This window comes from Electrophorus electricus, chromosome 25, assembly GCF_041902795.1.
Source record: "Electrophorus electricus isolate QZ-2024a chromosome 25, ASM4190279v1, whole genome shotgun sequence".
In the NCBI taxonomy this organism is placed as follows: Eukaryota; Metazoa; Chordata; class Actinopteri; order Gymnotiformes; family Gymnotidae; genus Electrophorus; species Electrophorus electricus.
This window is the reverse complement of record NC_137521.1, coordinates 11,195,001-11,207,500: the sequence shown is the minus strand read 5'-3', so window position 1 is coordinate 11,207,500 and position 12,500 is coordinate 11,195,001. Positions and strand designations below refer to the sequence as shown.

Genomic DNA, 12,500 nt, shown 5'->3' with positions numbered 1-12,500 from the left:
CCCCCAGTCATGCCTGTTCTCCTGTGTAAGCTGTAGAGGAGGGTTAGGTGCGTGCTGACTGCAGACAGGCATGCTAAAATGCTGGACTGATCCATGACCTCCTTCATAGCTTTTAGTTAGATTTGGCTATAAATATGTATATGCCCTATTTAATTCTTTGTTATTTATTTAAACAATTGAGTGCTTTAGTTATTTTTAAGTAATTATTTGAAATAACTGGCCATACCTGTTAATTTAGAAGAGGCATACATTTCCTATGTAGCAGGAATGGAGAATTATGAAGTGTTATGTTATAAAGATGCCAGGTGGTGAAGGCTTCATGGGGAAAGAAACAGCATTCCGGCATTCTCCTGGCTCCGCCTCCTCCAGTCTTGTCTGAGGTGATAGGGCTGTCCGGCCTGCCACACCCCGCACGTCAGCAGCTGATTGGTCCAGTGGCGGGCTTTGTCCACTGGACCCTGACTCCGCTCTTCCTGGGTTTTAGAAGCAAGAGCTGAGTGCTGCCGTGGAGAAAGCACAGGGCTTTTTGGGTCAGTTCTCAGGAGGAAGGAAGGGAGAGGGAGAAGGAGAGAGAGAGGGAGAGAGAGAGAGAGAGAGAGAGAGAGAGAGAGAGAGAGAGAGAGAGAGAGAGAGAGAGCAAAAGCAAAATGTTTGTAAACCCGCTGAGAAATGTGAAGTCAGACTTTGGAAGCTGGGTGATTCTCAGTCTAACATGGTTGTGGGTAAACCAGCTCAGACATGACCATAGAGATCAGGAACCGTAGCTTTTATCAGATTAATAACACGCTTTCGCCAGCCTTTAATGCTTATGGATGCACTCAGTTCATCATTGATGCTTTAATCTGATTAATTTCCACTGTATTCCTTGTTTGTAATTTAATTTACACAAGAATGTTATATTAGATATTTGCAGATGGAGACATACAAATGTGTGTTAGTGGTAGAGATCGGCTGTGATGTGTGATGGGAGGTAGACATGGTTTACGCTACACGATACATAGACTGGGTTTGCAGTAAGAGTTCCTTATAACTGGCAGAAATACTGGCCTGGAAGTAAAATTAACCCACTGGCATATTTAGCGGTGGCCTGGTCTCCAGAACAGACAGCTTTTGGCGTCTTATGGATGTCGTGAGTCTCATATTACCCAAGTAATTTCATGGCTGGATGTGGAATCTTTGAGGGGACTTCCATTATACAGTAACGAATGATGTCATATTTTCCTGTCTGTCTGTCTGTCTCTCTCTCTGTGTGTGTCAACCCATCAATTTATCTTCCATTTTTAGTAGAAAGAAAATGTGCATTTGTGTGTGTGTGTGTGTGTGTGTGTGTGTGTGTGTGTGTGTGTGTGTGTGTATGTGTGTATGTGTGTATGTCTCTGTGAGTTAGTTTGATATCAGTTTGGGCTGCTCTAGGAATTCTGTGTAATTTTACACTTGAGCAAACCAAACACACACACACACACACACACATACACACACCCTGCCATCATGGAGAGAAGGAAGAGAGTTAGTTGATCTGAGGCCTATAATAAAAGAATGCATGTTCTGAAGTACTATCTGGAAAAGTGCGAGACAAGTGAGGTTAGTCTCCCTAGGGTTAGTCTCTCTTTCTCTCCTTGGGGGGTTTGAATATGCATGACGTGATTTAAATGTCAATTTTGATTGGCTTTTCCCTAAGGCACAGGTGGATTTAGCGCGGCTGTAATTTGACACCAGTGCACTAATTATCGCCATGGTAACTGTATGAATGGGAATTAAATACACACATTTTGCAGGTGTAGCATGGTTGCCTTTGCGTTTTATCAGTCTGCCCCATTAATCTTTATTAACACTACTTATCGCTCAAGAAGATCTCAGTAATCCAGCATTTGCTGAAGTAAACACATGGTCTGGTTACTGCAGCACTGCGTGTCACGATGTTATTAATGCTCTGGGAAGAAGTCACATCGTAGATTTAATCTGGGTTATTATGAAACTGGTACAGAGTCGGACGTTTCAATGTTTGCCCAGAGTTCAAACGTTTGTGGACTTTTAAGGAGTGGTACACATGGATATGGTGTTGGTCTGATTGTAGATTTTGAGGGAATTCTGCATTGATAATGTTGGTCTGATTGTGGAGTTTGAAGGACTTGTGGTTTGGTAAGAGTGCTGGTCTGATTATGGACTCTGAGGTAACTGTGAGAAACACTATCGACCTGGATGCCTGTCTCTTTATTTAGGAACAGTGATGTCCTCGAACTGAGTTTCGTGTGTGTGTGAGTGTGTGTGTGTGTGTGTTTTCTGCTTTGAGAGAATCTAGCCTTGTTCACAGATGACACAGGAGCAGCAGTGTAGGAGACTGTGTTCATGTAGATGACCCCTGCTCCACACACCACACCCCTGGTGTGTCTTCACCCCTGTGTCTCACCGCTCCACACACCACACCCCTGGTGTGTCTTCACCCCTGTGTCTCACCGCTCCACACACCACACCCCTGGTGTGTCTTCACCCCTGTGTCTCTCTGCTCCACACACCACACCCCTGGTGTGACTTCACCCCTGTGTCTCACCACTCCACACACCACACCCCTGGTGTCTTCACCCCTGTGTCTCTCTGCTCCACACACCACACCCCTGGTGTGTCTTCACCCCTGTGTCTCTCTGCTCCACACACCACACCCCTGGTGTGTCTTCACCCCTGTGTCTCTCTGCTCCACACACCACACCCCTGGTGTGTCTTCACCCCTGTGTCTCACCGCTCCACACACCAGTCTTGTTAGTGCCTTACAGTGTAGGATATGAGAGCAATCAGTAAAAAAAATTATATTACAATCACTATTACATCGGTAAAGTATTTAAAAAAAATAATTTAAGATGATTAGAATGTGCAGTGCATTCTATGTGTAATTTGTAAAATTACAGTTTATGTTTATTATTCACACATGATTTGTAAATAGACAGATTTGAAGTTAAATAGCAAAATACCTGTGGCTTTATTCAGTACTGGAGGAGAGAACCTATGGGTTGATGTAGTGAGTGGACAAATAAGTCCAGGTGCTCGTGATCAGTAATCAGGTGATTGGGAGTAGGGCAGGGGGGTGTGTGTGTGTGTGTGTGTGTGTTTGTTTGTGTCTGTGATAGCTGTTTAAGCTATAGGGTTCACAGAACAATACAAGAAGCACAGTCCTTTTTACGTAGTCAAGAGGACAACCTTAACCATTATATAAATAACTAACACTGGACAACAAAATTCTGGACAACATATTTTACCCCCCAGACTAACATATGCCTTATGATGCTTCTATGCTTTGAGTTTGAATCTGCTTTTAGAATTCTTCTAGCATTTATGGTTTTTAAGTGACACGGAAAATTAATTTTGCATTAATTATATATTACTTATATTACTTATTAATTATAGATTACTTTATTACTTATTGTGCAGTGGTAGCTCAGTGGTTAAGGTACTCGACTTGTAATCAGACGGTTGCTGGTTCAAGCCCCACCACTGCTAAGTTGCCACTGCTGGGCCCCTGAGCAAGGCCCTTAACCCTCAATTGCTCAAGTTGTACTCAGACATAATTGTTTGTTGCTTTAGATAAAAGCGGCAGCTTAATGTAAATGTACTTATTCGTTGTTATTGCACTTAAAATGTGTATGTACTTTGAAAATGTATGATTTTTGTCTATATTTGGCCCCAGTAACACGCCAGTGTCTTGCAGCAGTCTGCAACCACAGAGGGCCTCCTCTTTCATAAAACACAGTATGCGAGTATGCTGATCCAGAATGATGGAGAAATTCTGAAAACATAGCAGGATTCAGCTTGTAAAATATATATAATACACAGAGGGTGTTTTGTTTTTACACAAAGCTAAATAATCGTTAACCAGTGTACTTGGAAACCTGTCATATTTATTTCTGGATCAGGAATCTTGGGCAGTGTCGGAGGTAGATGCCATTTTGGCTTGTTTGTTGCCTGCTCAGGTTGGGACAGGACTGCACTTCAGAGCTGCACCATATACCGAGACCTGACAATTTTGAATTGATTATAATATATTTAGAAATTGTTATCGGTTCGATATTGAAATTTCGTCTGATTTCGCCTTCATGTTTAATTTAGGACCAAGTTGTTCATTATTCTAAATTAAGCTGTTAATTATTATATTATTGATTATTATTACAGTTATAAGCAAATGACACGTAGCATTTGAGAAAGGTTGGAAAATAAAATGTAACAAAACTATTTTTGTTCTCAGGCTCTACAGACCCTTCAGAGGAGCGCCACAAAAAGTAGATGGAAAACAGAAACATATTTAAATAAAGTAAAATAAAAAACATACCCCTATTCACATATTCTCGGCTACTGTAGGGCACATTTCTACCCGAGAGTGGAACTAATCAAAACTGCTCATTAGTTCGGCAGCAGGGACTCACTGCCGTGAACGTGCCCCTCCTGGTGATATGTTGAAGGTTCTGTAATTGTAAGTCTGTCAGCAAAATGCCGTGAAATCTGACCAGCGAACATGTACGTGCTACTGTAGCCAGCCGAGTGGTGAGGTCGATGTTGTGGCGTGGCTAACTGAAGAGCCTTTTTCAAGGTTACCCTTCAAAGAAAATCTCTCAGTAATTCAGCGGCTTTGGCCGGCTCCATCTCCAAATCTTAGCCAGGAAGGAAAAAGTGACATATGTAGTATTTAGTGTTGTGTTTCTGTAAAATGAACCAAGAGAGGAATTTTGAGGACTGCTGAGCTGTGTTTTGGAATCTAAACAATAATTTAAGGTTGTGCGTATTTTTGTAAGTGTATTTATTGATTTATTTTTGTTGATGGTGTGTGGAGTAGCAGAAGCCTCCAGACCTTTCTTTAGCTCTCTTGGACATAAACAGATAAGGTATCAGCCAGCCAAGGACCATCTGAACAGCCATTTGTCCAGTTACATTTCTCCCTGTGAGAGAGCTGTGATCACCACACAGTTCACCCAACACAGATTTACATACGCTGGAATTAAAACTGACATGCAGTGCTGTGCTCAGTGCCAGTGGGTGAGGATGGGTCATAGTTTGTTAACACTGTGTTATATGTCATTTCTTCCCTGCAGAACTCAGGAATGGAAGACACCGTCTGGGAGCAGTACACCGTGACATTGCAGCGGGTACGGCACTACTTCCTGTTTCACACACATGATTGGTTTTTTAGTTGTACTGTCTGTCTAGATGCATAATATATGTGAAATAACAATATTAGCAATGATCTAGAGATCTTCTGACCAATCCTAATAGTGTCCTGTCCAACACTGACTGTGGGCTGCATAGCTAGCTCATGGAATCCCGGGAATTCCATTAACATGATCGGCGTCCGTGCTTTAATAACTTTGCATCCCTAGGGTGTGTGCGTGGGGGGGGGGGGTTTCGTGGTTATGTTCGTGATAAGGGCTGGACGATGCATCCATCTGGCCCGTGGTGTTAGTGGGCCTCGCCTGTCTCCTAACCCTGTTCACGTTGGGAGTGTAGCCGCGATCGGAGCTGCGGCTCCCCCGCGCCGAGGACGCCGAGGGGCCGAGAGCGGAACAGCCTGTGCTCGGGGCCGCGCCTGCTGCGCTGACGTAGCAGGAAACGCTGGCGGAGGCGGAGACTACCGGGAGCTGCGGCGGCAGAGGAGTAGGGGTGTTTACACACAGGGAGTGGCCGCACAACCCCTGCTGGACATAACTCCCTTCAGCACTGCTACAAAACAAATCCACCAGAATCTAGTGCGTTTAGGTGAGGTCAGGGTGAACACAGCGGCTGTTCTAAACATGGAGACGTTTTCGTTCTCTCTACTGTTGCTGTGTCTTATCATTGCTGCTGGCAGACATGCCGGAAAGAGACTCTTATCCTCTCCTCCCCCTGTGCACTTTCTCTCTTTCTCTCTCTCCATCCAAAAATGAGATACATTCATCTCTCTGCTTTCCACACAGGAAAGACTCCTCATCTTCACCATGAGAAATCACAAAATGGGCTGGAGCTGTTCGCACACACACGCACATACACGCATGCGCACGCGCACACACACGCACACACACACACATACACACACGCACCCGCACACACACACACACGCACCCACACACACACACACACACACACACACATCGCAGAGGGTGTGCTGGGTGATGACCCGGCTGGAGAAAGGCCATGGCTGGGCGTGGCGTGGCGTGGCGTGGAAGGAGCAGCAAAAATCTCACCCTGTTTTCCCAGAGATCCTTTTATCCCCCCCCGATTACGTGTCTAATTAACATCCCGTGTTGATCATATTGCCAGGAGACCACGCCTTTTTCCTTCTCCAAAACCAGTTTTGCACTGGCTCTGGTTTCACTGGCAAACGTAAATGTTTTGAATCAACATGGTGTCGCCTTACCAGGTCCTGGGTCAAACGGGCCTGCTTGAGCCCTTGATCACCCACAGGCAGAGACCCACATCACAGAACAGCACAGCACAGGTTCATGCCAGGAGCCCTCCAGGGTTCATGCCAGGAGCCCTCCAGGCCTTGCGCCCTCAGCCGTGTGGCTGCCTCGGCAGAAAAGTGACCACAGCTTCCTGGAGCTGTGTCTACAGCTGGTGGGGACCATCTTCCACTCTCCCTATCTCATGGACACATTCCTGGTTGGCTGTAATCAGCCTTGGAGAGATCAGGCTGGGTTTGGCTTGTGGCGAGAGCCATAATAGGCTGTCATTAAGCTGCGGGTGCTCAGCCCGGGCGCCTGGAGGCAAGTATGCTGCCGTCTCACTGGGGCAGAGAACCGGAGCAGAGCAGAGCCATCAAGTGCCCAGCTCAGAGACACTTGCCATACAGGGCGTGCCCACACAGGGTTACATTGCCAATGAAGAGTCAGTGTATGGGGAGGTCCTGTCTCCCCGCCTGACTGTCTCCCCGCCTGACTGTCTCCCCGCCTGACTGTCTCCCCGCCTGACTGTCTCCCTGCCATGTACTCACCATTCCTGTTCCTTTGGACCTCATTACTGTCTTTGTTCCTGCTAACAGTGATCTATGATCAAGATGACAAGCATTGTTAGTGCTGGGAAACCGAGTCATTTCTTTTAGCTTACTTCTCTCTCCCTCTCTCTCTCCCTCTCTCTCTCTCCCTCTCTCCCTCTCTCTCTCTCTCTCTCTCTCTCTCTCTCTCTCTCTCTCTCTCTCTCTCTCTCTCCCCCTCTCCCCTCCCTTTCTCAGGATGCTAAGATGGGGTTTGGAATAGCCGTGTCTGGCGGCAGGGACAACCCTAACGTGGACAGCGGGGAGACGTCCATCGTCGTGTCCGACGTTCTGCAGGGGGGCCCCGCTGATGGCTTGCTGTTGTACGGCATCTCTCTCCTCTCTCATACACCCGCATCACGAGTGCTCAGTGCACAGTTCACCTCCACCCCAGCTCCTTTTTAACACACTCATTCACAACTTGCTTCTTTGCCAATAACTCATTCCAGCGGCTCATTTGGATTTTATTAACAAGATAGAAAAGGTGTTGGCAAAAATATATGCGTTTGATTGCGGAGTGGCTCGCCAATGGCCCTCCAGTTCCCCTGAGCACGTCTGACTGTGCATCCCTGTGCTGTTTGGCAGTGAGAGTGACCGGGTCATACAGGTCAACACCATCTCCATGGAGAATGTGCCTCATTCGTTTGCTGTGCAGCAGCTTCGGAAATGCGGGAAAGTGGCCAAAATAGTGAGTCGTGCTTCCCTCCGCCCTGTGGGGCACGCCGTTGCCCAACTGTGTCTGTGCATTCTGGGGTTTCTGGCACTGCAGACATATGGATTCATTTACAGAAATGTAGAGCCTAAATATAACAGAAAGGTCTGGTCATTTTTAGTTCATGTAAATGTCTCCAAAATAGTAATAAATAAATAAAAGTTTGTGTTGCATTCACCCCTCCATCCAGACAGTGAAGAGGCCTCGTAAAGTGCTAAAGCGTCCCCCGACCCCAGACAAGGACAGCCGTCACTACAACCTGTCCAGCTACTACCCCGAGGACAACCGCAGCTTGAACAGCGACCCAGACTCGGACTACCCCCGGGGCAACGGCGGCCTGGGCTACCCCCGCGAACGGGACCGCAGCCTGGACATGGGCCGGTCGGGCTTCCTGGAGCCGGACTACCGCCGGCAGGACCACGATCCGGGCCGCAGCCGGGGCCGCAGCGCGGAGAGGTCGCCCAGCCCGGAGAGGGGCTATCGGCGGGACGGCAGCCGGGGGCGAAGCCTGGAGCGCGGCACCAGCCCCGCCAGCAGTTACGGCAGGGACCCGGCACTCGGCTACAATGGCAGGAGGTATGAGCCGCGCCCAGACAACCGGATGCTGCGCGGCCACAGCCGAGACCGGCTGAAGGAGGGCTCGCCCTCGCCCAGCAGAGGGCGCCAGAGAGAGCTGGTCCACGCTGAACCTCTGCAGGCGCCCATCAACGTGATGCTGGTGAAGAACCGGCCCAATGAGGGTGAGGGCGGACCAGTCGAACCTTTAGCTGGTGAGGTGACCCAGTAACCCCTGTCCCTTCAGGTCTGAAGCAGCACTGGACAGCTTAGCGTTTTCCCGCCCTGATTCGATGTCCGGCTGGACACTGCAGCAGTGCTGTGGGGTTGGCCCCTACTGGGTCATTTGCTGCAGGGCTGGGTCCAGCCACTGGACGCTGTACTAGGTGCCTGTGGTCTAAATTTAACAAGGTTCCTCGTGTATTTTTAGCGGATCTTGTGTTAAGTGAGGGGATAACGATGCGTATTTAGGGGTGATAATGGCCAACACCACCATCCTATGCATTTACTTGAGGGAGCTGATTAGGTCATATGTTTTGGATGTAATGTGCGTATCTATGTAGGCTCCACATCAAAAAGCTTTTGGGCTAAGTGTTTATAATTAGGTCTGACTGTTGTCCCTGTCTCTCTCGTATGTAGGTGGTTATTTTCCTCTCTGCTGGCAAGACAACCTGATTTCTTTTGGCCTGATTTATTTATGGCCACTCGGCCGGCCGAGCGCCAGGCGTCCTGTGAACGTGTGCACAGCGCCTCCCCCTCGGATCCTCTCCGCACGCGGCACCAGCACACTGCCTCATTACTGCTCATTCATGAAGTTGCAGTTTTTTCTTTCAGCTTTAGAGGAAAAGGCTTATGTGAGTGTATGTTGTGCCCCAGACTGAATAAAAGACCCCAAAGCCCTGTAAAGAACACTAGCACATGCTAGTTGGGCTTGTTTGTGTTGAGCATTCCACCATTTTGGGACCGTGGGGTGTGGAAAGATGTTGAGTGGCTTTTCAGTTGGTTCTGAGATCTTCGGTCTGTCTCCTGAGTCATAGAGGGGCTAGTTTGTGGTCTGGGTCACTGTGGTTGGGGTCGCTGTGAGTGGGGTTGCTGTGATTGTCACTGTGGTTGGAGTTGCGGCGGTTTGTCACTGTGGTTTGTGTCGCTGTGGTTGGGGTTGCTGTAGTTTGGCTCACTGTGGTTGGGCTCAGTGTGGTTTGGGTCACTGTGGTTGGGGTCACTGTGGTTTGGGATGCTGTATTTTGGGTCACTGTGGTTTGGGTCACTGTGGTTGGGCTCAGTGTGGTTTGGGTCAGGTTTAACCGAAGGCTCAGTAGCTTTTCTTTCTGCTCCTTGGTTACAGAGTACGGCCTTCGCCTGGGCAGCCAGATCTTCATTAAAGAGATGACCAGCACAGGTCTGGCAGCCAGAGATGGAAATCTGCAAGAGGGCGACATCATCCTCAAGGTGTCTATCATATCTGACGCGAAATAACAGGACTCGGCACACGACACTGGGCTTTGCTCTGTTTCTTAGAGTGTGTAGCAGCAGTGTGTGCACAGGGGGTTCGGCAAATGCTGTCACAAGCAGCCTGGTCGGACAAGTGCCAACTCCTGGTTTTGCCGTTTGGCAGATCAATGGGACGGTGACGGAGAACCTGTCGCTGAGTGATGCCGGGAAGCTGATCGAGAAGTCGCGGGGCAAGCTGCAGCTGGTGGTACAGCGGGACCACAGACAGATCCTGGTGCGCATCCCGGCCCTGGCCGACAGCGACTCCGAGCCCGATGGTGAGTCCCTTGGTCTCGGGTGGCAGCTGCATGCCACGCCCACCCCAGCACCCAAGTCAGCTTGGGGACGGCTGACATTGGAAAACGACAGCTTGTTTACCATGACTTCATCTTCACTGCTATAACTTCCCAGGATCTGGCCGTGTTGTATTTTAAAAGTGCCGATCTAGGATCAGTTTTTCCAGAGCAGCGAGGCCCTGCTCTGCTGCTGGAGATCCAACACACCCACTTTTGAATGTTCCCATGCCTGGATCAGGCGGGCTGGAGCAGGGTTGGAGCTACACTCTGCAGGAAGCTAGATCTCCAGAAGCCGAGCTGGGTCCCCCTGTCCTGCTGAACGTGCGTTTGTGGACAGTGGCGAGCTGATCCCAGATCAGCACTCCTAGCTGTGTAAGGGCTGTGATTAGCAGCGGACCGCTAGCTCCGGCCGAATCCCCCCGTAGAGTCCCGCTTCACTCTAAAGCATTATTATTCTTAATTGGATCAGATAAACGTGACTGATATTATCACAGGTACGTTTGCCAGATGTGAGGCCTGTAAAGGAAATTACTTGTCACTGCGTAGTATCTTTAAATGGGATCTGGCACATGCAGCCTTGACTGTATGATGCACCAGTGACACGTTACTGCAGCTGTAGTTCATGGCCAGCAGTTATTCCACTTCTGTGGCCACGTTTCAATTTGGCAACAGTCCGCAAGGACATTGTCCCGTCTTCCTCGCGTTGCAAATATCTACTGTGCTGTTGTTGTGGTATTGTAAAAAGCCCTTTGCTTTGCGTTGAGTAAGACGGGAAACGTCCAACTCGGAATGCTTGGATGCCGTCGATGCCGTGGAGCTGAGAAAACGGAGCGACCTGTTCTACAAGAGCGATCCTATCTCTCTTCTTTTTTACAGATAATATGTCGTACTTTTAGCTGAAGGACGTCAGCGAGACTGCAGTAGACTGTCGGTTGCCCTTTAAGCCCTGTTAAGCCTCAACACAACTCCGAATCTTTCACACTGTGCACTCAATGTTTGTGAAGTTTTCACGTTTTTGGGCACATTTATATCTTTTGCTAACCTGCGTTTTGAAATACTCTCCCTTATCAATAAACTAATTTTATTCATTGTTAATTCTGTGTGGTGACTTATTTATGGTTCTTGAATAATGTTTAAGGAAAGAAGTGTAGTGGGTCTTCGGCATCGAGCCAAACTCTTTCCACGCGGCGTGAACTTTCTTTCAGCTGTAGTTCGTAGCTAACCTCTCCTCTGAAAGCACAGCATGCTAATCCATTTTACACCCGAGCTTACACTCCTGTTCCAACGGACAGCGGTGCAGAAACACGGAAGGGCAATGACATGGTTGTAGTGTACGCAAACACCGTAAATCTCCCGAAAGCTTCAGGGTTTCCGAGCGGGATTGTGCCAGTGTCATGGGGAACGGGGCCGCTGCCAGGGCGCACAGAGCAGGCGGCTCCCAGCACACGGATACTTGCACGTTAGACAGTATGTGTGTTTGCGTTTAGTTTCCCCAGTCTCGGCTTTCTGGTGAAATGTCTCCAAAATCTGCTTAGTATAATCAGACATTCTTCCCAAGAATAACTTGCACAGTAGGATAGCGCAAGCGGTGCCTGGGTTTCGAACCCATGACCTCGGTGTTGCCAAGGTGACCTACAGAAGCAGGGGGGGAGGGATGGGGGGTAAATTGGGGAAGGTTCGTGTGTTACACAGGCCGACTGCAAGCAAGTGATTTTAAGCAATTACTGTCTACAGTGCCAATGTGTCATGACAGTACACTGGTATTCTTGTGTGGTTTGACAATTCTTTGATTCTAGCTGCAAAACAACTTTCTGAGATGCTGGGAGATTTGTGTCAAGTTTTAACCCTGACCTCTGTGTGCGTGTTTGTGTGCATGTGTGCGCGCGTGAGTGCACCATTTTTCGCGTTGATCATTTCTCTGTTCTCATCTTAATTGGACGCCACAAATTTTCAAGCTTTCTGTTATTTTACTGTATTGTTGTATGTTATTCAAGGTTATTTTCTATTTTTTTAAAAATTGTTTTAGAGTTTTTTAATAGTGTTGGTACGTTTTCCGAGAAACGCAAAACCAGCATACTAGTTCCAACAAAGGCGTTTCAAACTGTAACTGTTGACTACGGTTCCGCAAAGCTCTGAGCGTCCTGGAGGAACATTTCATAGCCAACCTCTCACCAACGGGGCTCAAGCCCCCAAAAAATCAACACAGTACAAAAATATGCTGACAGCGTGTATTTTCCACTTCACCTTTATTGAAAGCCTGTAATTAGGCCCCGTCCTCTGTCAGCGAACTTCCGAACGCCAAAATGAAAAACTACCTACCTAACGAGTGATTTATCTGAATACTATAATATATGGGTCCAGCCCTGTATGTACAAGCATGTATGTCTCTCTCAGTGCTCAATATCTATCTCTGTTTAGAGCGTGTGTGTGTGAGCATGTGTCCATAAGTCTCTGTGACTTT

General features: G+C 48.1%; 1 protein-coding gene across 11 annotated transcripts in view; it reads left to right on the top strand.

The window, feature by feature from the left end:
* Positions 1-12,500, top strand: part of tjp2b (tight junction protein 2b (zona occludens 2)) — a 48,938-nt gene that overhangs the window by 20,792 nt on the left and 15,646 nt on the right. For 10 of the 11 annotated variants that reach the window (XM_081707305.1, XM_081707302.1, XM_081707303.1 and 7 more), the window contains 6 exons: positions 5,073-5,126; positions 7,184-7,308; positions 7,571-7,673; positions 7,888-8,437; positions 9,598-9,701; positions 9,868-10,021. In XM_081707305.1, the coding sequence (XP_081563431.1) occupies positions 5,082-5,126; positions 7,184-7,308; positions 7,571-7,673; positions 7,888-8,437; positions 9,598-9,701; positions 9,868-10,021 (1,081 nt within the window). In that variant the 5' untranslated portion in view covers positions 5,073-5,081. Of the gene's footprint in view, positions 1-5,072; positions 5,127-7,183; positions 7,309-7,570; positions 7,674-7,887; positions 8,438-9,597; positions 9,702-9,867; positions 10,022-10,915; positions 11,135-12,500 lie in introns of those variants that run through there. The other variant, XM_081707309.1, reaches the window with a different exon arrangement.